Source organism: Gymnogyps californianus, chromosome 6 (assembly GCF_018139145.2).
Source record: "Gymnogyps californianus isolate 813 chromosome 6, ASM1813914v2, whole genome shotgun sequence".
NCBI lineage: Eukaryota > Metazoa > Chordata > Aves > Accipitriformes > Cathartidae > Gymnogyps > Gymnogyps californianus.
In genome coordinates, this window is record NC_059476.1 from 36455477 (window position 1) to 36479958 (window position 24482).

Below are 24482 nucleotides of genomic sequence, written 5' to 3' on the forward strand. Positions count from 1 at the left end.
GAAAAGTCATCCATTCCCTTATATTTTTCAGTCTATCTCCATGTTTTGCAAAGCATATGAGCAGTGTTTATAACGGGACTTCCAACATGCTGTCATGAGCATGTAGAGGTACAGGTGGGACATCCAAATGCATCAATCAGTTGTGCTAATGAGAAACAGTTTTGTTTTGTATTATTTCATATTTCAAATTAAAATGCTTTTAAATATTACCTGTCTTCATATTTAGTTTTATTACATTTCATTCAGTCTTCAAAATAACAGCAAGAAAACAGTAAAAGTCACAAATAAAAGTTGTTCTCTTTAGTTTTACAATGGACTGGAAATCTGATTTTTAAATACTTTAACACATGACTCACACAGCCATTACAGTTGTCGTGGTTTGACCCCAGCCAGCAACTAAGCACCACACAGCACTGTACCAGTTACGAAGAAGAAAATTAACTCTATCCTAGCCAAAACCAGAACAACAATATAGTCACCTTTTTCATCCTTCAATTCTCTTAATATATATAAAAATAAATCTAATAGTACAAATACATACAATTCAAAATCTGTATTAATTTCACTTCTAATTCTACAGTGTACTGTAAATAATTCCATGCTGAAGTGTGTTCAAAATCCCCAAGAAAATAGTAACAAAAATCTAGTAACTTTTCAGCCTAAAGCATTTGAATTAAACCTGCAATAGTGAAGCTTCCAGAGCTACCATAGCATAACAGTGGATGAAGCTATCATCTACCGTGGTCCAATATTTCCTGAAAGCTGCTAGATTCAAATAGATGCTTATGATATAAATAATAGGAAACGTGTCATCTGTGAGTATTTCCCAGCAGACCAAAGGTATCACACCCACTGATATATTCAAGCAAGATCCACTAACCACTCTTAAACTTGAAAAGCCATTTAAATTTCATTTGAAATATTCCATATATCCCCAACTGAGCCACTCCTCTTTCTCCTCCCTGATAGACTGATTTTAGCAGAGGCTAATTACATTCTAAAGATAATTTGAGTTCAATCACATCTTAATCCTCACAAACACATTCAAGCACGCACCTAGCCCTGGGTCACAAGATCAAAGGTGGCAGTGGTTAGGCTTAAAACACCCTAGTGAAGACCAGGGTTTGGGTGGAGTGGAGGGGGTAGAGGGATAGAGAGAAGGAACAGATTTTTTTACATGCTGCACTATATTTGGCATTAGCCAATGTTTTTAGACAGTCCATTTCTTCAACATCAAATTCAGGCAAGTACAATTTGATTATATCTTTTGGTAACTGGTTGTTTTTCATCTTTGTTTTTCCCCTAGATACCATTGTCTATGAATGTGTCAACATTTCTTGCCTATGATCAGCCCACGATAAGTTACTGTGGAGTACATCATGAACTGCTTGCTCACAAGCCCTATGACTCGAATAACCAGGAAGAAACAGTGGAAACACACCTAGAAACTGATCTGGATCTGAGCACAATAACAACAACAGCACGAATCAAGGAACACAGTCAGCAGCTGGCTTAACTGAGGGTTTTTTGTTGTTGTCATTTTTTTTTCTGTAGCAGAGGCTGCAACCAAATTCTATGTAACATTATGGACAGAAGTGAGAAGACATAATATTATGGATTCTAGGATCCCTGTTCAAATTAAAAATGAATCACAAAGATTAATTGTTTCAAGTCTACAATTTGTAATTAGTTGAGTTGTGCAGTATTTTTTTGACTTCGGAGTATGACCCTTAAAGTGAATCTTTTTCAAAACTCATCCTACCTACCTGTATAAACTGTACAGATGTAATGTATTTTTCATATTGTAAAGTTTCAAATACCAAGAACAGCTGGTATGTACAGTACCATAATTTAATTACATCTTACTTTACAAGTTTCAGTTTCTAAAGTTTCAAATTAACAGAAGTTATTTCTTGTGTTATTAAGTTACTCTGTTTTGTAGGGATCATTTTGTTACTGCTTTTGTGCCCAGAAAACTTTAATCTAAAATTCTGTCCTTTGCAGAATATGCACCATTTTTACCGTGTTTAATGTGTAGAATTTTATCTACTGGTTCCAGAAGTAATGCATTAACCAAAAGGAGGGTTTAACTATTCAGACTTCTAAGAAATTCTTGAAATACATAGCCAAGTTTTCTTATAAATGAAAATCAAAAAAATTTTAACAATTCTCAAACTTACCTGTTGCCTTGAAATACAGCCTGATTTCTAAATCAGAAAAATGTAATGCTAAACATATATTTTAACAACAAAGTTTACGTATGCAACGCTGATGATGTTTTGTAAAGTCTCATTGTTCTGCAAGACAATATGGACAGGAGACTTCAACAGGCAGCTGTCTTTACAAAATCTGCTGTGAAAGTACAGCCTGCCAAATCAGGCATTTGTATTTCTACTTGAAGACAAATGGGCCCAAAACATACTTCTGTCAAAGATAGCTGCTGACAGAAGTAGCACCAGAAACAAGCCCTTAGAGTTATACTACTCCTAGAATGTAAAATGTTACTCAAAAGTAAGAAACCTCTACTGTGCTGAAAAATATAGTAATTTGGACCAAATGGTAATGGTTAATAGTCCCTTAACATTATGATACATCAAGCTAAAAAAAAAAAAAAAAATCAAAACCTTTAAATACAAAAAAAAAAAAAAAAGAAGTAGTATCAAGTCTTTAACAATTACTACATTGCTTATTTGTCTACCATTTAATATCTGGATTGAAGCATTCTTATATCCCATTCTTCAGTTTTAAATCTTCAAGACTTCTCAATACTGTATGAGAATAACTTTTATAATACTACCCTCATGTTGTAATCATAAAAGATTACAGAAATTAGAAACACATTATATCACGCTGACTCGGTGAAATATAAAAGGGAACACGAGCCTTCCAAAATATAGGAGAAAAAAGTTTCATATGGTGAAGCAACTTTTTTATAATAAAGAGAAATTATATAACCACAAATCTATTTTTCTGAATGTTTATCCCACCATATTTTCATGTAGCTTCAAAGCAGAAGACTGAAATTTAAAATTATAGTTCAACTGTTTGTACAAAATATAAAGCAAATTAATGAAAAATAGCTTCAAAATATTGTTAACAAATGAATCTGCATTCACTATCTTTTAAGTGGAAACAAAGTGTCAAAAGAGAATACATTGTATCGGTTATTTATTTAGCATCTTAGATTTTGTAACATATTTTGCATAAATTATTTGCTATTCAAAACATTACTTGTCTTTTTAAGACTCATCTTAAACCTCCACACTTCAGCTTCTTATTTCTTTACTACATGGGTTCTTGAATTTATGGTCATCTTCTACAGTGCTGGAATTTTACTATGCACAGTTTGAAAATACATTTTTCTAATTATAAAATGAAACCAAAAATGCAGGTGTCATTCTGGAGTCAGGTAACTTTTGTACTGCAGGAAGAAGCTAACTGCTTCATTTCAAACTTGTTTTTAAGGTTTAATGTTTAGGCATTCTGGTCATAATAGAAGGCCTCAGCTGTTAGGATCAAATACCATCCTCCCAAAAGATTATTTCAGTTATTCTTACTCTGTCCTTCCTATTCTTTACCTTGACCCCCTACCCTCAAATATTTATGGTGCGTGAACGTGGTCCTGGCACTGATGCAGTTACTCAAAATGCACAAATGTTCAAAGGCTCCATGTACTTCTAATTTATGCAGAACTGTATGACATGAATACTTTCAGTGTTAGACACTCTAATGAACTTAGGCTAAGGAACACGACAAAATATTTTCTCACACCAAGAGACACAAAATCTTTTTGACGTATCTGGTTAAACAAGCACACCTGGGTATATATTCACATACACACAAACGTTTCTCCTTTTGTTTCTTTTCCTCAATAATGAAGCATACATTAATGAATCTGGTTTGTCTTGCACCTCTCCTGAAAGACTTGTAGTTTTAGACCAACACATCAATAGACAAATGGTAGAATAGCAGGGTCACAGAAGTAGCAGCCATTCTGCACCTCACAGGTCTGCTATACTATCACAATCTGGGCATTTGTAGAGCCAGGCTCTCTGTAACCTCAACGGGCCACTCCAGTGCTCTGAAAGACAGATACAATATCCCAGGGCCCAAAGTAGCAGTGGAATACATGCCCACCTCCAATCTAGAGTGTTAAAACATACGTTTCCATACATAAAACTGGATACCATTTTTTTTAATGGACTACATCAACCCAAAATCTGCTATTCTCAACAAGATGGATGTCTTCAAGAAAACTAGATGGCAGGTAGGTACCTTCCCTAAAAAAATCTCTATCATGAAAAAAATCTAGGTTAAGCTAACTCAAACAAGGACTCACTCCTAAGGTCTTATGTTAGTGTGTGTACGCCTGCTTTCCAACAGATTATTGCCAGCTATATACTGACTCGGAGCGCACAGAAATAGTAAACACTCTAGTTATGTGGACAAAACAAAAAAGTATCACCTAATAAAGCCCCAGTCTTCTAAGCTACAAGTTAGCAAGAAGAAAGTAGGCTGAGCCTATGGGTTCAAATATTTATTTACAGAGGGTTACTTTCATATATCATTTCCCTTTGCAATAAGATTCATAAACCAGAAATAGAGGTAGCCAACAGCATCAATCTCAGTTTTACATTTAAGTGACACCACCATACCCTGGTAGATCATTTTATCAAGAAAAAGCTGGACAAATTCATTATGCTTGCAAAATACAAACTGATAGAAAGTATAACCTCTATCAATAAAAAAAACCAGACAATTTTAAAAATAAATCTAGCTACAAGCAACAATTCACAACATCCATCAGTGGATCATGCTTGTACAGCAATTTACAGGGCTGAAACATCCATTAGGAAACTGAGCACAAGTATCTGAATGGAGGTCCTATCTAAAGAAGAAGGTATATAGGAAGTTTAATGATTAATCTAACAAATTACTGCCTGTCTCAAGACAGTATATAAAAAAATAACAAACACCAAAATAACATCTATACAAGAAAGCAAATGACTGTTTCAATTAAAAACTGTATAAAATTTGCAATAATAAGGCATTGTACAAACTATTCACAAGGGATCTGAGAGCTACCACTAACAACAAAAAAAAAATATATACACAGTTTTCAGAGATCACAAATATCAGACTTCTTTTGGCAACATACAACAAACAGAAAATGTATCAGCCTCAGAAGCTGTGTACTAGCTTGCTTTACTGACAGCCACTCAATTTTTCCCCTTCTCTCTCAAGGCATTTTTCATCTCTTACTGTTATTTCCAATCCTCAGATTGCACAAGAGAACACAAATTGTGCAAAAACCATAACATGAATGGTAAAAAACCCAAAACAAAACTGCAAGGGCAACACCACTGACTAGAAAAATAAAGCCAGAATTCCAGTACCAACAGAATTGTAATAAATTCTGGAAATTGCTTTATTTCCAATGTAGGTTCTCAAAGATGGTTAATGTAAACAAATTACATGATCATGTATAGCGTCAAATACAAGCAGCTGTATTTAATTCCCAACTGGCCTAGCAGAAATAGTCTGCTGAACAGGTGAGAAATAACAGTTCAACTCATGTTCCCTAGCCTGATCCTCCTCTTTGAGGGAAAGATCTTTTTGCTCCAGACTTTTGCATGAGTCTCAGGGGCCTGGGCTTACCAGTAAAGGCAAATCTTACCAGTAAAGGCATAAATATCTGTAAATGAATACAATAATGGTTTTACTTGGTCAGATCAAAGGTACATCTAGGCTTGATAACCTGTCTCGAACAGCAGCTGAAAGATGAAACCCAAAGAACAACTAAACAATGGGGCAAGCATACAGCAGTATTTCCCCAGAACGCCCCTACAGTTCCCAACAATTTCTAGGTCACGGACTTACCGAACCAAATCTGGTGTCTTAATAGTTCCTCTTTGAATGTGTACACAGCTTCTTTGAAGCCATATAAATTTGTAACATTCACAAGTCCTGCAGAAAGTAAATTTACTTTGACAAGAAAAGCTGCCTCTTTACTCTCATTCATTTCTAGTAGAAATGAATGAGAGTAGTGTAATAATAACACTTTTCACTTCCATTTTTTACACAGAAATATGATTACGATGTAATTAATAACAGACTCACAACTTCCAGGTAGCTTGAATAACATCCATCCAGTCATCTAAAGTACAGACATTATCTGAAACCCTGTAGATTTAATTATGAGATTTCCCTCAGGGGGGTTCTTAAAAATCAAGATTCAGCTCACTAGAAAGCAGAATATTTTTTCAGCTTCCTCAAGTCCATCACAATGATAAACAAAAAATAAGCCTGTTTTCATAAAGTATTGCAAAACACCTTTCAACATAGAAGGACACACATGAACCTCTTAAGAGATACAAGTTTGACTGTATGATCCATATTTAAAAGCAGATGTTCATTAAATTCCTCAAAAAAATTCTAACATTTCAGTGAATTAATAGTTCTGTTATAAAGTAACAAGGCCAAATTCCATTTTGCTGCTCTACCTAATTATAGAATCTGATTAATTTTAATTATAAAGTTTCAGAATAAATCAACGTGAACATCATCAGAGTTCATGATTAATGTTATTTTAATGAACACCTAAGGAATTAACATTTTGCCACTAGAACCTTGCCAAGAATTTTTATGTAAGCTGAAGTGCAGCACGTACAACTGTGAAAATCCCACATGGCATGGAGCTTATATTCTACTTTATCAACATCAATTTTGTATGTAAATAACTCATTCTTAAAACTGTCTCTTTAGATGATTAACTACAAAGGAGCACCTGCTGTGTAATAGCAAATGAGCCTGCAACGCGGAATTCATTATACCCAGTCCTGTTACATTAAAGCTCTAATACATTCATAATAGTGGACATTTCAAAGTGTCACCACTATAGACGTGACACATGTAACAATAATAATACACAAGTGAGTATTAATTAATGTTGCATTAGTATGGAATTTTTTTGGATTAACATTAATGTTTGATGATTGCCTTATTAATTGCCTTAGGTCAACTGACGTAAACAGGATGGATGTTTTTGTAATAAACACTAAAGGAATTAAAAACGTTTAGTTATGTAAGAAGATGGTTTTTCCAGCCTTCACAGAGAGAACCTTCCACTTCGTATTCCATAAGAAACAGACTTTTAAGGTGGATGCAATTCAGCAATGGTTCTATCTACAATCTAATCATAAAGTGATTGCACCGATGAAACATATTTCGAAGTCAAATAATTTAAACATTGTACATAATAATTCTGTGCTGCTTAGAGAACAAAAACTTATCAACTAGGGATGAGAATACTCATTAAAAGAAAACAATGTGTCCCTCCAGCACTGTGCACTTCAATAATTTCAGTAGTTTTCTACAAGAGTATGTCATAAATGAGGCATGGAAAGCCATTAACTGAACCATTCATATTGAATACATTTTGTTGTCATTTATTCTTTCAAAAGAAATAATGAAACTGATTTATTTTTCTAGTAATGATGATGCACCTCCCCCTTTTACGTCTTGCTGTTGGTAACTTTATCTTCAAAGAACCTGTAAACTCACACAATTAGTCTAGACTTCACTATCCAAAAGCCTTTTTCTCATTCTCAGGAAAGGAAAAAATACAGCTGTCAATGGTATATCTGAATATGCTAATAAGATTAATGAAGAAGATTTTCTTTTTTCTTGTCTTCTGCCTTAGCATTATCTAGACAGTTCATATTTCTTCCCCTTACACTTGTGCAACTTGCCTCTTTCTCCAAGTTCTGACTGTGACAACTGAGAATGCCAGAAATAAAAAAACTATTCAGGCTGAGTTACTAGAAGGAAAAAAAACCAGCGTTAAATGCCTTTCAGGTATCCATCTCCAGAGCTGAACAGGTTTGCTGCCTACCAAGCACATGCTAAAGCTTCTCCGACTCAAGTGCCTTTTACTTCACCACTAGATCTTGCAAATATAAACTCTTAAATATGCTAATGCTATAACATGCTAATAAAAATCAACCTTTTTTTTTCGTTCTACCACTACACAAGGTGGTGTGGGGTTTTGGTTTTTTTATTTCTTTGCACCCTAAAGCCTTGAATACATACGATTAATAGATGTCAGTATAAACTGTCCTAATTCCACTTTCATCAAGTGATTACAACACAACCTTTAAAAGTGGAACTGGAAGGGATGAACATGATGGCCTCCCCATCTCAAAGCAAAATCAACTTTACTGTGATAGGTGCTTCTCTAACTTCTTCAAAAACCTTGAGTCTCTGGGAAACACAGTATCTACATCAATCTGTATCCATGCTTAAATATTCTTGCTATTAGAATATTTTTCCTTATGCCTAACCTAAGTGCTACTTGTAGTTGTTGGAGGTCTACACCCATATATGCTATGGCCACCTTGAAAAATGCCATACAGGTTACTACTGACTGAAAGTCTCATGAAGTTTTAAGAGAAGTAAGATATTTTCCAAAATTTGAGCTTTCAGAAAGACAGATGCACTGCTTGTGAAGATGACCAGTACATTTTTAAAAAAAAAGTCTTTTTTAAATTATATACTTAAATAAGAACAGAGTTAGTGAACCTGATTCGGAATAAGCATTATTGATTAAATTTCCATTTCTATTTTTAAGATGTTGTAATTTGTAAGATTTGTAAGACAGGATTCAGAATGCCGTCTACTGTCTGGCTTAAATATAGCCGTTTCTATGCTACTTTTTTCCTGAAGCTTTCTTCCATTTCTTTATTTCTTTGAATAACTCCTTGAATCTACAAAGAATCTCGCTGAAGATACCTGGATCCCAAACAGGCATAAAGATCTGCCTCTGTTCTGCACTGCAGGATCAATCCCATGGTTTAAATTTAAAATGACAACTCAAATGTAAATTGCTGCCAGTCTCTTCTCCCACATTCACAAGCTTTGGCACTTGTTCATTCTTTTCTTCCCCACCGGCATGCATTTTGCCTCAGGATTTCTGAAGTTCCACCTTTTCCTTAGCAAAGAAATTAAGAAACCCACTGAAATTAAGAACTGATTTCAGATCATTTATAGTGCTAAATGATATTCTAAGATTTCGTCATGTAATATGCAAGTATCTTACTAAAAAACAAAATTATTCTTAGAAAAAGAATAAATTAATCTGTGCTTCCAGAAATAAGCATTAGTGGCCTATTGTAAGACTTTGTGTTTAAGTTTTTCTTTTACAAAATTCAGAGGAGGGGGGGAAATTTATGCAGGGGCATTGCTAATACCACAAAAATACAATAGTTACTGAAATAAAACACTCACATTGCTAGCTAAAACTTGAAGTGATTCAAATGCAGAGATAATTCAGTGTTACTCCTGAGAGAGGATGTAAAGAAAGGGGATTAAACATCATAGACGCAACTAAATTATGCTGCAGGAACAAAAAAAAAAATTCTTAAAAATTACATGGAGCTAGAATAGAAGATATTTAAGGCTGGTTTTTAAAAGGAGGTACAGGCTAATAAGGCAGTAAATAAAATAGGAGATGAGAAGGATTAAATTTAAGTCTGGACTGAATACACACAGGCAAACAACCTGATAATGAAAAAGGCTTCTGCCTTCCTCCCAAACGAAAAACATTTTATTTCCATTTTCTCTAGTACCAAATATCTCCTGTATATCCGAGTAATCAGTAAGACAGTATCCAAATGTAAATCATTAAGAGGGATAAAAAAGCTGGCCTTATATACATGAACTAAAAGGAGCAACTGACCACAGAGAAAAAGACAAGACCCAAATATGCAAACATTTAAATCTCAATTCTCTAACTGCTCTGGGAGGCAAATAAATAGCTTCATATTAGAGCCTCAATCAAGTGCTTTTATGTTAAAAATAACTTATTGCTAATGACCTGTTTCACCTAAGAGGACTTTAGGGAAACCAAGGGATGTGGAAAAGTAAATCAAAGACAGAATTATTAATAGATAAGTAAACAACAATATACGTAAGGACACCAAAATATTGCTCATATGAAAATTAATTCAATTACATGGGGCAATGAGGACATACAACGCTGCCTATCAAAAGCACAGGTCTGCTATGCTTTAGTGGTATATTTTTCCAGTAACACCACAGTTTTCAAGACTCTCAGTTATAAAGGTAACCTTGGAAAATAATTAAAAAACTAAGCAAGTGTTATAAAAGGAAAATCTTTAACATATATATTGTAGCATCAACAGGTCAACCAAGCTGAAATAGTATGAGTTGCTTTATAAGTTTACTGTCTGACTGAAGAAATAAATAAGCAAACCAGCAACTAAGAATGAGGGTGAAATGTGCTAATTACCAATAACAACTCTTGAGATCTTTACAGTTATTTCTCATGCAAAGCCAGTATCTCCATTAAAGTTGTCCAAAAATGCATCAGCATTTCACTGAAAAACATCATCTCCTATGCCACAAACTTTAGGAAATACATCCAACTAGGAAAAAAATTAATTCTGTCTATACAGGAGAAGGGGTAGATGTGTAAAATGGAGAAAGAAAGGAGAGAAAACAGTAAAAGCAGCAGACGTAAAACGAAGACCAAAATCATTCAACTATGAAGGACTTGACAAAACTGTGTAACTGTTCATTATGGTAACAGATTAAGATAAGCAAGTAAACAGGAAGTAATAAAAATGGGAAGGCACAAATTAAGCTGCTCATACATATTGATTGGTCCCAAATCAGATTTAATCCTCTGGGGAAGGGGAGTAAACACAACGCCATCTAGATTCAACAAGCTGTCTACCTCATCTGCCATGGCAGTAAAAACAGGTGAATAAGATGTTATGTTACATCAGAAGGATAGGATAGTAACACTATATATACACTAAGACAATACTATCTGAACTGATGTTATCTTTTCAGCTTGAATACTTCATTCTTTTTGGACGTCTCAGGGTAGATCCATTATTTTTCTTCTCACAAAAAGGGCTTTTACTTTGCAGCAATAACTCTCAAAAGAATTAGTTTTTAAAAATACATTTTTCACCTTTAGTGAAAGCACACCAAAAACCGTAAAATACTCTGCTCCCAAAATTCTTATAAAAATAAGAGCTTTGCAATCAGATATACTTGATTTAAGGATAATGAAGCAGGTTTTGTGGGCTGCAGAACTTCATAAATCTTTTCTGATTTCTTTTGGGGTAGAGGGAAAAGGGCAATTGTTAAAGGAAAAGATGATCGATTACATTTGCCTGTGGGTAATAAGGCTTCCTACAAGGAGAAACAGCATACATTGAATAATTACATGCAGTTTGAGGCCAAAAGAGACATACAGAGTCTAGTCCTGGTCAGAAATTTTGGCTGTCACAAAATACTGATAAAAAAATGCATGAGGAAAGCAGGATGAATTCACACTCTTTTTCAATATTTTTTCTTTTAAAGAGTAGGTCAAACCGCAATTTCTTCCTTCTGCTTTGCACAAATTCTTCCATCTTGCATCACAAATGCCAATAGAAAAAAAAAGTAATAGCCAAACTGCATAAAGAGAATGTCGAAACATCAGAAACACAGCACAATTCCCCCAAAAAAAGAGATATAACCAGGACTGTATTTTAACAAAAATATTGAGTGTATTTTTCAAAGACTGTTTATAAGACACTACAATAAATATGGGTGTCTGGCAATATAGGCAACAACAAAAAGCACAGCATGAAATATTCAACGCAGACCACACTTTTTAATAAATTGATAAGACTTCCTTCCCCCCTTATTTTTACCAGATGCTACACAGCTGTCCTTTTATATCCATAGAGCTGAGCTTAACTCCTTGAAACAAGATGATATTCTGGCTCCATTAAAGTCAGTTGAAGTTCCACCTTTGGCTTTAGAGGATTTGACCATTTAAAGTAGTGGGATTTTTGCACTTCTACAGATGATAGTCAGGAGTCAGCAATGGAGATAAGAATGAGTGTTTTATGTAGCACAGCTTGACATAGGCAATAGCCACAACACACTAGCCAATCTCATAATTAAATACTCACCTGCAGCCTTCTGAGATATTTCCTATACTTGAAAGAATATTTGATGAGAGGGCAACGCCTTCCTTCTCACACTGAAAAAACCAACTCATCCATATAGTGATTTAAGAATTTAAATTTTATGTGTCACTGAGAAGCAGCTATTAGGAACCTCCTAGAGACTGCTCCCCTCTTGACCAGAAACTCCTCCACCTTCTCCTTAAGAGAATCAAAAAGACACTGAATCAAAGCTATGCTTTACTGCAACACAATTCTGAAAGAGCAAAAAACCTGTCCTGCTGGATAAAAGAAACTAAAAATCAAAGTGTTAGTCAGCCAATCCCTCCCTTGCTCAACACGTACCCCTTCCTTTCCTACAAGCTTGTTCTCAGGCTAAGAATTCTCAGTGGGGTTTTTTTTGAGATGCAATAACTTTATAAAACTCCCTTAGGATCCACATAAATATTACCTTCTTTCTCTGAAGTCTCCTCCAAGAGATACCAGTCCCCAGCTTAGGAAACTCCAGAAATTTCTCTCAGCTGAGCACGCTCAGCTGTTCTCAGAGGAAGTGCATTCTCCCTTCCTTCCAGAAAGCTCCACCTGAACAAGGGCTACAGGGGCCAACAAGGAAAATAAGCAACCTTTCTCCCTGCCCCTGAGCCAAAATATAACACACAGTAACATTCAGTAAAGAGTACACAATCGAATAACAACAATATCAATCACATCATCCCAGAACATCAAAAGTCACAGCTTCTATCAAAGTTCATAGATCAAAAGCATCACAATAACTTAAATTTTTCTTCTTTGTAGTTTTAGGAACTTCAGGCTATTTTCTAGGTTGCCTTATGCATTACTTCAGCACAAGCTAATACGATATTGAACGAGAATTCATTAGCAGCTGGTCAAGTGTAAAAAGTCCATCAATCATTTTTATTTCCTTACTGTCAGCAATTCTAATTTCAACTCTGGAAAAAATTTGTGTTTTAAACTGTGAAATATATCACATAAAATAGTGACATTTGATAGTATGGTTTTCAATTCTCAAGCTTATTGTGAAAAAGTCAGTTCAACACATAATGACGTCATTCTTCCTTTATAACCACGAAACCCAATTACAGGAAAAAAAAAAAGGGGGGGGGGGGGGGGGGGAAGCTGCTTCAACTAGAGCAGATGAAAAAACTACAATCTATTCCAGAATAAATCCATCAGTTTGTACCTAAAGCTCCAGTAAAAATTCTGGAAGAATTGCAAAGCTCTCTCGTGTCTTATATTCACATGATTTCTGCCCAATGAAAAGCAAATACATATTCTGGGTTGTTCTTATATTCCAGTCAGTGAAACATCAACCAGTCACTATAAAAAGACCTTTCAGCTGACAACAGGAGGCACATCTTCAACATACCCAACATGGTGCCCTGCTCCAGTTTTCATGGTGCTGTTTTTGCAGACATGCTTTCATGAACAGCTTTTCTACAGGAAATCTACCTGACATTTGGCAGAAGTTCATGAAGAGGGTAGCACTGCAATTAGTCACACAAAATCGCATCATCACCATCACCTTTTTCTGCTCATTTGGCATACCAGATTTTCAGAAAAAGGCACAATGTCACAGGGTCCTGGGGTGGAACAGGACCAGCTTTTTCTTTCATGTGATTGTAGCAGAAGCACACTCAATCTCTAAAGCTATGTTTACTATAGCTTTCTATTTATTAGAACAGAAAGATTATAAAGTTGAACACAGTAACTATCTGAGAAAGAAAGCTCAGATGGCCAAGTGACTCAAAACATGAAAATAGTTACCTCCCCCTCATCTGTATCCTGGCACAGTGGGTAGCTTGCTTCTTTCTTGCTTCCTAGTCCAACACCTTGCAGCAGCTTCCTGGCTTGCATCAATGTTAAGAGAGCCTCCTCTAGAACCTTGGGAAAATTTCCTCCCTCCAAATTTCAGGTGAGGCTTGGCTGGAGGTCCACTCCCTATGGACGTGCAGGCCTGGGGCAGCCTCCTGCCTCCCAGGTGTACCCCAGCCCGCTCCGTGCTCCAGGCAGCTTCCTCACTTGCGCACACCCCGAAGGCAGGAGCAGCCTCCAGGACCTTGCAGAGCTCCCTCAAATCCAAAGTGCAGCAACCAGAACAGGTAGGTCAACGCATCCTGTTTTTAAACAGGATGGTATGAAGTGCATACAGGATACACTGAGAGCATAAACATTTAACAACACAATCATGCGTGGCCTGCCAAGCTGGCTGTTTCCCTGCTAACAGGTTAGGCAAAGTTTCATCTGCCTAACAAAACGTTAGGTAAATCACTCCTCCAACCAGAGTCAAAAGAAAGCAAAGTGATATTCCCTCTTACCTAAAAGCATATTGACATTTCTTAAATTATTTAATAATTATTAAAATAATTAATATTAAAAGTACAAAGAGTAATGTTACATATTAAATATTATTTATTAGATTTTATATTAACACTGGGAAATTATTGTGGATTTCTGCCATACAACCAAATTCTAGAAAGATTTGGTTGGTTGGTTGGTTGTTTTTTTACAGTGTATATCAACTTTCTTCAGAGAATAATGTTAATATGAGAGAACAGCTCACATATTACATTACACAAATGCAATTTGGTTGCTGAAGTTTTAATCTTGTACAGCAAAATTCCAATCTTCTATTTCTTGTACTTGAGTTCTAGTTCATTAACAGATTATAGGATGCAAAATTGTTAGGTAGATTCTAAAATGCTAAATTTAGATAAATCTTTCTAATGTAGTCACAAATTTGGCAGGGTAAAAAAAATCCTGCTGATATGATAAGCTGAATCACTGTTAAATGTACTACTTTCATGCAAACAGATCATGAGGAAATAGACTCTTAGTATACATACAACTATTAATAGCTTCTTTTGTATATCCAGCCTTCCCCAGATACTGAAGGCAAAATTGTAGAAGGGACAGATTATTATCTGTAGATAACCCGGAAGTCTAAAAGCCCCACCAAATTTCAGTTCAGTTTTGATCACTGCATATGAAAAGCATTCACCATTACAATTCTACACTAATCTAGGAAAAAAAAATTGTAGTAAGAAAATGCACAATGAAGACTGGGAATATTACTTTAATAAAAATGTAAGCCAATAATCAGTGGGGCTAGATGGGACCTCATGGTCACTTTTTCCATCCTGATCACTCTGAAACAGCACAAATGTTCCTAGAGCTGCCCAAACAGATGTTTGTCTAACCAGTCTTTAACTGTGTCCATAAACAAATCTCTACGGCCTCCCAAGGTAAGCCATTCCAGTGATGTCCAGGTTTCGGCTGGGATAGAGTTAATTTTCTTCTTAGTAGCTGGTACAGTGCTGTGTTTTGGATTTAGTGTGAGAATAATGTCGATAACACTCTGATGTTTTAGTTGTTGCTAAGTAGCGCTTACCCTAAGCCAAGGACTTTTCAGTTTCCCATGCTCTGCCAGCAAGCAGGTACACAAGAAGCTGGGAGGGAGCATGGCCAGGACAGCTGACCCCAACTAGCCAAAGGGATATTCCATACCATAGAACGCCATGCTCGGTATATAAATGGGGGGAGCTGGCCGGAGGGGTGGATTGCTGCTGGGGCATCAGTCAGCAGGTGGTGAGCGATTGCATTGTGCATCACTTGTCTTTTCTTGGGTTTTATTTCTCTTTTTTTTGTTATATTCCTCTTCATTACAATTACTATTATTGTATTATTATTATTATTCTTAGTTAGTAGTATATTTTATTTTACTTTAGTTACTAAACTCTTCTTATCTCAACCCACGACTTCTATGTTTTTTTCCTCCTCCCCATCCCACTGGTAGGGGAGAGGGGGAAGCAGCTGAGTGGTGCTTAGTTGCTGGTTGGGGTTAAACCACAACAAGTGTTCACTCATCTATATGGTTGATTTTTTTAACCTAACATTGCACAAATTTCACCTTTTGCCAATTACATTTGTCTGTCTTTTAACAGATATGGAGAGTAACTTAACAACATACACCTTATGAAAACCTCTTCCATATTTGAAAATATTATTGTGTTCCTCTTCTCCTCCATCTTTTCCTTTCTAAATTACAAACACTCAGTTAAGTCAGCTTCTTCTTACTTCTTATATGTTCTAAAATCCTTGCTTCATTTCATTCCTCATATCAGTCCACACTATTCCTAAACTGTGATGCCCAAAAGTATGTACTGAGCTGAGCCCTACTGACAGTTCATTTCATCTGTAATTCTCCACAGCTCCCAATGCCTTATTAACAGTACCACTGCTAAGCCAGAAATCCTGCATTTTTATTTATACAGCTGACTTCTTCCCAAGGGTAATCACTTGCACTTGTCATTTCAACTTGCAGATTTCAGACCATTTCTCCAAATTAAAAAAAAAAGGGGGGGGGGGGGGGGGGACGGGACACAGACGGGACGGGACACACCAGGGAAGGGGGGATGATTTTCCTGTCCTATAAAGTACTTTGAACTCTCACCAGGGTAGCATCATTCAAACTCTCAGTAAGTCCACTCTTCATTCCCTCAGCCACCTTATTAATGAAAACATGTAATATATGTGGACCCAGGCCAGACCTTGCAGAATCACACTTTATTAAACTATCCCAAGTTGACCTGCAATAGTATAAATAACAATTCACCAGGAACATTATTTTTCAGTGAACTGTATTTTCCCTTAATACTAAGTTAACTATGCTTCTCAAGTTTGCTTATGAAAACGTCCTCCTCTCAGTGTGAAATGCCGTGTGCAGAGTTATATCACGTTTACTACTTCCCTTTTAACCACTAGCCAGCTATTCTGTTAAAGAACTAGATGTATTTGACAAAACGTATTTTGAAAATTCATGCTCGTTGTTTATCATCACCTTCTTATCCTGAAGATTTTTAGGAAATGAACATTTAAGGATTTCCTGCAGCTTCTTCCTGGTTATCGAAGTTACAGGGACCGATCTATAAATTCCCTAGTTTTAAGATAAGTCTTGCTTTTCCATTACTTGCAAAGACTCATTCCTCGCTGTTTTTTACAATCAAGGCCAATGGTTCAGAAACTCCTTTCTTAAATATTCTTTAACCTCTTTCTGGCATGTATTTCACTTTGTCTTATTAACTACATTAAGCACTTATTCCCAGCTAACTATTTACATGAAGCCTGAAGCAGGTAGAAAAATCACGGTATTTTTGAGTTACTGTCCCCCATTTAGAAAGGTCTTTCCTTCTTATTTCCTCTTATTAATAATGGATTAGTAGAAACTTCTCTTGCCTTATGCAACTTCTACTGGTTTTAACACATTCTGTGCCACAGTTTTTTGGCTGTGTCCACAACCAATGCTTGTCTTTTTATTTACACTGCATCTCTATTTTATTTTCCAGTCACTAAAAAGCTCCTGATGCAGGCAAGTTGGTCTCTTTCTATGCTTTCCACTTTTCCAGAAGTTTGCTCTTGTGCTTTAAATAGCTTCCCCCTCTACCTTCTTTTGAATCCCTTGTCTTTATTGCAATCTTTTTAATGAATGATTTTGCTGTTTCACTTGTAATCTTTAGAATCGTGTTTCTTATTTTCTCAGTATTTTTGACTAAATTACTTCCAATGCTCAGACTTCCACCCTCTTCTTCACTATTAAAATTCACTAGTTCTTTCTTTCTTTTAACAGAGCAAAAAAGTCTTTGATGTTATATAAAAACTTGTTGGCATGTGCTTTGCTGTATTATTTTTGCAATAGAATGTTTGTTATTTGAACTAAGGAGCAAACAGCCATTCTGACCTAGAAACCACATACAAAAATCTTCATCTAGCCAACAGAACTGAGGGGAAGGTACAACTTTCATAGACGGTGGCAATGGTTTCCCAGTACTCCCACAGGAGCACTACATTATAAGGTTGTCCTAAGCATGGAGCTAGATCTCACAGCAATCCCATGACACTATTTTCAAACTCCTCCTCATTTACTTCCTCCTGTCACTGAAGATTCACTCTCACCACCAGCCAGAGGGAATAACAAGGACAGGATCATATTCCAGCTGTTTGCAAGCAATGCATGATTCCAGATTTACAGGCTGGCCTATAGATCTATATCATAGATACACACAGACTCTCCACTACAATAATAAACTGGAGAATAAAGAAATTAAAACTTCCACCCTGAATTAGTGGTCAAAACAAAAATCTAAAAACACTCCTCCTGGTTATTTTTTCAACCTCCCTATTTTAATTGTTGTAATAATTATTTGGGTTTGTAGTAGTATTCCACTGGAGCTGTATCTAAATAAATGCCAGGCAAATAATTTGTATATCTGACCTTTGCCAAACATCACTTTTGCTCCACACATGGAAAAGCCAAACTCTTTGGCAATGTCTATGAATATACAGAAGCCTGAATTACATCGCACAATTCACCTCTTTCCTCACCAGTGTTAAGAGTAGGATCGCCTCCTCCCCATATTGCAAATGATACTCCTACTAATAAAATTTACATTTCCTTTTCTTTTCTTTTTGTTTTAAATGTATGTTCAAGGGAATGTCATCTGCCTCCTTCTTTAACCTCATCCTTGGAAACTGCCATCATGTAGCTCATACACAACCCACATGCCATTCAGTTACAGTGTGTTTCTGGAAAACCCAGTTTCCGCAACCTGGCTAATTACATCTTTATTTTTTTGTCTCAACCAAGAGCTAATTATAATCTACAGATACAAGCAGAACATATAGACTAGCATAAAACACATTTCATACAGAAACAAATCAATGAGGCACAAAAACAGGTGGAAGGAGGCAGGAGGCCTCTGCTGTTTCTGAGAGGAAGAGCTGTTAATCTAAAAAGAGGTGTTGGTATATCCAAGAAAGTGAAACAGGCTTGCGTTTCTTCCTTAAAAAAAGCATCACTTTTCTATGGAAATGAAAACCAGAAAAAATTCAGGGAAGAAAAACTCCTCTAAGCTTTCTAAGGAGGAATCAGCTGCAAGAACTAACAGGTTAGGAAGGAAGTTCTCTAATGAGAACCTCTCTACAAGTGCAACCTGAGGCTTAAGACATGCATTAAGAATGAATCCGTAACACACACCTTGCCAGGAAAGGATGACAAGTCAGATGGATAAGCAAGAAAGTGCAAGGGTCTTTCTGATTTCCCAGGGTGGACTGAGTTAACAGCTCACAGCCCACAAAAGGGACAGTTCTGCTCAGCTAGCCCACTTCTGCACTCTCAGTTACTCATTCCTGTTTCCCTGGGGATGTATATAGAGCTTGTGTGCCCTTCTCAGAGTTTGACTCAGCTCAGTAAAAGTGAAAGAAAATTAATCCAACAAGAACAAGTGAATAGTCAGTTTGGCAGGCTGACCTGGCTGACAGACAGGGTAACCTAAGTATCACAGCTAGCACAAGGAAGGGGACAGACCTGAGTGGCTGACAGCACAAATGTGCGAAGTACACAATGGGACTACCTATTCCAGCTGAATTGAGCACTTAGATCAAACCAAGGTGAAAAGGAAAACTGATGAGATAGAGGGAAAAAAACGCTTCACAGTGACGAAGATAAAACACTGGAATCGGCACGCAGAGAGTCAGTGGAATCTGCATCCTTAGGAATCTGACCTGACTGAACATGGCCCTGAGCAACCTGATCTAACTTTGTAGTGGGCCCTTCTTTGAGCAGGGAGTATCACCAGATGTCAGATGTCCCTGATAACCTAAAATATTGTATGATTGTATTTTAACTAATAGTTTCAACGATTAAGTTAATATTGATGAAAGCTACAAAGACAAAATTAAGTAGTCAGAGGGCTTACTACTTGCTTACAATTCTATCAATCATTTAAAATGGCATCGACAATGCTACAGACTAACTGGAAAACAAACATAGCAAGAATTGAAGTATATCAGAAATCAGGAATACAGCTGATTGGAAATTCTCCAGAGGAATCTTTCTTCTATTGAATTTTGCCAGTTTATCAAAAGCATAATATTCCATGGAAATAGAGCAAGCACAATATATCTTCTGACAAAACACAGGCATATGCCCTGCCAGCTCTGCAAGATGGCCTTGGAATCAAAATCTGAAAGTTTCAGATCCGCTGTTCCCAGTCTGTTCTGGGAAGAACTTGGAGGCACCAGTCCCTGAGTAGCCTTGCTCTATAAAAATTCTGTTCTTACAGCTCAGAGAGGCAGGTGTTCCGAGGATCACAATAACTAAGACGCCAAACAGCCTAAGAACCTGGCAGCCTTACCTGGGGCTTATTCAGATTTTGCATGCTCACTCATATGCAACAGCACTCTCGCTTCCCATTGGGCTCTAGAATAATACTTCATCTCTCATCTCAACAATCTGGTCAGTTGGTCCGCAGCTGTTCAGGAGTGGACAGGTATAAAACTGATAATAATCTTGGCAATATCAGTCAGCACCACCTAAGACATCCCAGTGTATTTCATTTCGAAATCTTGCTTTAATGTGTGCACAGTTGAACACAGGAGGTGGCTGGCAAAATCCAGAAGAGTATTAGGCCTTTTTTTTTTTCAAATTAGAAATAAAAAGGTTTCCAATAACTTGAAAGCCAAGAAATAAAAACTCCATTTCCCAGCCAATTGCAGCAAGGATCAAAAATGTCAGTATGAACTTGCCTCCTTAAAAATTGGCTACAAGTTGTCACATAGCATTTCATGATTCCTTTACATAGTCATTGTTTGGCTTCATTTAGTTCACACTTTCTACTGGAACTCTGCAAAGCTTTCATCTATTTCTCTTCCTTATTATTCCAAACAGTAGACTGGAAACATCATTACCAAACCAAAACTGTTCCTGCTTGTGTGCATATGCTCCCTCACATATACATTCTTCATTTGTGCATGTGCACAGTAAAGATATGTTAATAATACAGTGCTCTTTTGCTGTATTAAGAAAAAAAAAGGTACTAATCAAGTTTCCAGAGAAGACATTTACCTTGGGCTCCAGTTTTGTTTTCCATTAACTGCTTCCAGGGTGTATGTAATTATTATATTCCTTATTTCCTCCTATTTATGTGGAATTCAAATTGATTATTATTCTTCATTTCTCCTGTAAAGAGCTAAATATATTCAGTTAGAGAATGGAGGGAGGGACTCTAACAGTTATCTCCTTTTACAGACTGATAATTCCTCCTATACAATATTAAGGTCTGGAAAAAATTAGAAACATCGCTACTTGATAGAAAAGATAATTCTATATTATTCCTGAGTACAGCCCCTAGTTAAGTAGCTGGCTTATCCTTTCTTTCCATCTTCGTATAAATTTTCTTTAATTTTTGCTACTGATAATGAAACAATGGTTAAAAATAACTAGAATAACTTAAGATAGCAAGGATTTTCCAGTAAACAGAGTAATTAGAATAATTTAATGTATTCTACTAAGCATTGCAGCTGTCTGATTTGAGACATTTAATTTCTTCACATACTCAAACAGAAAGAAAATGTGCCAATTGGCAACACAGGCTTAGAAAACAACCGCGAGAAGCAGTTCTTGAGAAAAGCTGATCTTGAAAGGAATTTTTTTTTTTTTTTTTTTTTTACTTAATACAGTGGTGGGGGTTGGTTTGATTGTTTACTTTTCCAGCCTTCTGATCATACACATTGGTCACAAATGTAATGATACAAAAGAATATTCTTCCTTTTTATTTTTAGTTAATTAAGAAAAAGAAGAGTAGCACATCAGACAGAGAAACAACAACTGGAAATGAATCCACTGAAATGAAAGTTAAAATAAAAACGAAGTGCCAATAAATGCTGTTTATGACCACAGACAAAGATCTGGTTTTGTTCTTTAAGCCATGTTTTGATTTTCTTTTCAGAAAGCAAATGGAAATGTGGAATTTGGATTTAGATCCTCAGCTCTCCAATCTCTTTTAAATCACTGTATTAAGATCTGGCTGAACAGTAAAGACAAAGCATTAGAATTTTTTATGCAGTGGTTTTATGATACAGTACTGATTTCATCAAAAGTCATCATAAGCTATTTCACATAAACTTCCATTGTTCATTCCTCATAAGAAAGATCAATAGAAGTTAGGCAAGAAATTAAGTTGAAAAGCCAGTTAAGAACTATGCAGACATCTCCATTTCTATCAAAGAGAAGTCAGCTCTGTTTATATAAATTAAGAACCGCAGCATCTCATAGGTTGCTGGCATACAAATATCTTAAATCTGAGTAGCTACAAGAAAAAGCATTTGTTTTTAGCCACACAATAGACCTCAACACTCTGGCTAATGAAATTCATAGGGAGAGCCTTTAATCAACCACTTCCCAAATGATTTCTACAAGGCATTCCAAGTGGCATTCTAACCTTTGTTTTATATAGAGGATTAACTAGCACAGAACTTAACTTAGTAACTACTCTCCCTCTCACCACCTCAAGATTGTCAGGGATTATTCAAATTAAAGAAATTTTCTTTTTACTACTTTACTCTATGTAATTTCTTGTCCTACCCTCATTACCAGAGTATCTTTTCATCTTCCATTAGTAAATAATGGAATTTACTTCATATTAAAAGAAGCTGGCAGGGACATCCAGGAAGTTGCACAGACTTCGGAATTTATTCAAATGTTTAGAATCACAGATTCCACATATTGAAGTCAGCAGGGACGTCTGGAGATCATCCAGTCCAACCCACTGCTCAAAGCATGGTCAACTACAGCCATGTCTGTTTGGGTTTTAGCTGGAAACCCCACAACCTCTCTGGAAACCTGTTCCAGTGTCCAACCACCATCACAGAAAAAAACGTTTCTTCTTGTTTAAATGCAATTTCCTGTATTTCAATGTGTGCCAACTGCCTCTTGTCCTGTCACTAGGAACCCCACAGATGTGTCTAACTTTTGTGTTCTTTACCCCCTCCCATCAGATATTTGTAGACACTGATAAGATCCCCCTGGAGCCTCCTCTCCTCCAGGCTGAACAATCCCAGCTCTCTCAGCCTCTCCTTGTACGGTCAATGCTCCAAATCCTTAACCAGCTTCACAGCCCTCCACTGGACTCTATCCAGTATAGCCGTGTCTCCTTTGTACTGGAGAGCCCAGCACTGGACACAGCACTCCAGATATGTCTCACCAGAGCTCAGTAAAGGCGAAGGATCACCCCCTTGACCTGCTGGCTATGCTCTTCCTAACGGAGCCCAGGAGGCTGTTAGCCTTTGCTGCAAGAGCACATTGCTGGCTCCTGGCCAACTTGGTGTAGGGCTTGGCCTTTCCCTTTGTTGAACTTCATGAGGTTCCTTGTCAGCCCTTTTCTGCTGCCTGTCGAGGTCCCTCTAAAGGGCAGCACAACCAGCTGGTGCATCAGCCATTCCTCCCAGTTCTGTATTATCTGCAAGCTTGCTGACAGTGCACTCTCCCATCAGCCAGGGCATCAATGGGTTAAACAGTACTGGACCCAGTATTGACCCCAGGGGTATACCACTAGCTACTGGCCTTCAGCTGGACTCTGTGCTGCTGATCCCAACCCTTTGAGCACAGCACTTTAGCCAGTTTTCAGCCCACCTCACTGTCAACTTATCTAGTCCATAGTTCATCAGTTTGTGTTACAGGAGACACTGTCAGAAGTCTGACTAAAGTCAAGTTAAACAACATCCAGCACGCTATCACACTGAACACGTGTTTAAAGATTGCACAGAGATAACCGGGGTAGCGTAGGTTACATATTTAGCAATTAAGGCTTTTTTAAGAGAAGAATTTAAGGCATTTTGGATTTGTTTTGAAAAAATAATTCTTTTGTTAAAAAGTTGGATTTGGTCTTCTTTTGTCTGCAATATCAATATTCTATTAAGAGTTCCCAAAACTATCAATGACCAATCTTTTTTATAAGAATTGTTACATAAACAAGAAGTAAATACCTTTTAATCTGAAACAGAATACAATTTAGAAATGTATTTGGACAACAAAAATCAGCTGTCCTATACAGAGGATAAAAACCAAGATAAATGCATTCTGAAACACCAGACTTCAATAGAGTTTCTAGAAATAGTGTACTAACATTTAGGAAAATGATCAGCCTTTAACACCCTCCAGAAAATAGGAAACTGGTCAAGAAAAACCTCATGTAATGACAACCATTTTCCATAAACTGTAAAAAAAAAACCAAACTTGTAAATTAAACAGCTAGGTAGATGTTGAGTTAACAAATACTTTAATATTTATTTGTAATGCTTGTTTATTACCATAATCAAGGATTTATTTTATCTTGGAGAGAGAAAATGCTACTTTATTGAAGGTTCCCTGAAAAAAAAATTAGTCTTCAGCAACCCAATATGTTTCCAGTCCTGTCAGGTATACCAAATACAAATTACTGACCATTGTACTGAATCAGCCTCTACAGAGCCATGAGTCACTCATCACACTACATTACTTCAATGCAAGCCTTAAGTGAAGATCCGATTAATCCTGAAATAGCTTGGCTCAGAACCGTTAAATGAAAAACAGGGCTTAAGAATAGAAAATCTTTCATTATCTTTCTCTAGCTCACGTGCATAGATCCCAGTTTATTGCAAATT

At 36.5% G+C, this 24482-nt stretch overlaps 3 protein-coding genes across 4 annotated transcripts in view; 1 reads left to right on the top strand and 2 right to left on the bottom strand.

Moving 5' to 3' along the window:
- LRRTM3 (leucine rich repeat transmembrane neuronal 3) overlaps window positions 1-1516 on the top strand; it is an 87071-nt gene extending 85555 nt beyond the window's left edge. Inside the window, exon 2 of the mRNA XM_050898638.1 lies at window positions 1307-1516. Within this exon, the coding sequence (XP_050754595.1) occupies window positions 1307-1516 (210 nt within the window). The remainder of the gene's footprint in view (window positions 1-1306) is intronic.
- The window catches only part of CTNNA3 (catenin alpha 3), a 546120-nt gene that overhangs the window by 385438 nt on the left and 136200 nt on the right, over window positions 1-24482 (bottom strand). The window contains exon 1 of one of the 2 annotated variants that reach the window (XM_050898634.1): window positions 12439-12493. The exons of the other annotated variant lie outside the window; for it this stretch is intronic. The gene's annotated coding sequence lies outside the window, so the exon portion shown is untranslated. Of the gene's footprint in view, window positions 1-12438; window positions 12494-24482 lie in introns of those variants that run through there. 2 annotated transcript variants of the gene reach the window in all.
- Window positions 1-24482, bottom strand: part of DNAJC12 (DnaJ heat shock protein family (Hsp40) member C12) — a 375633-nt gene that overhangs the window by 181030 nt on the left and 170121 nt on the right. The window lies entirely within an intron of this gene.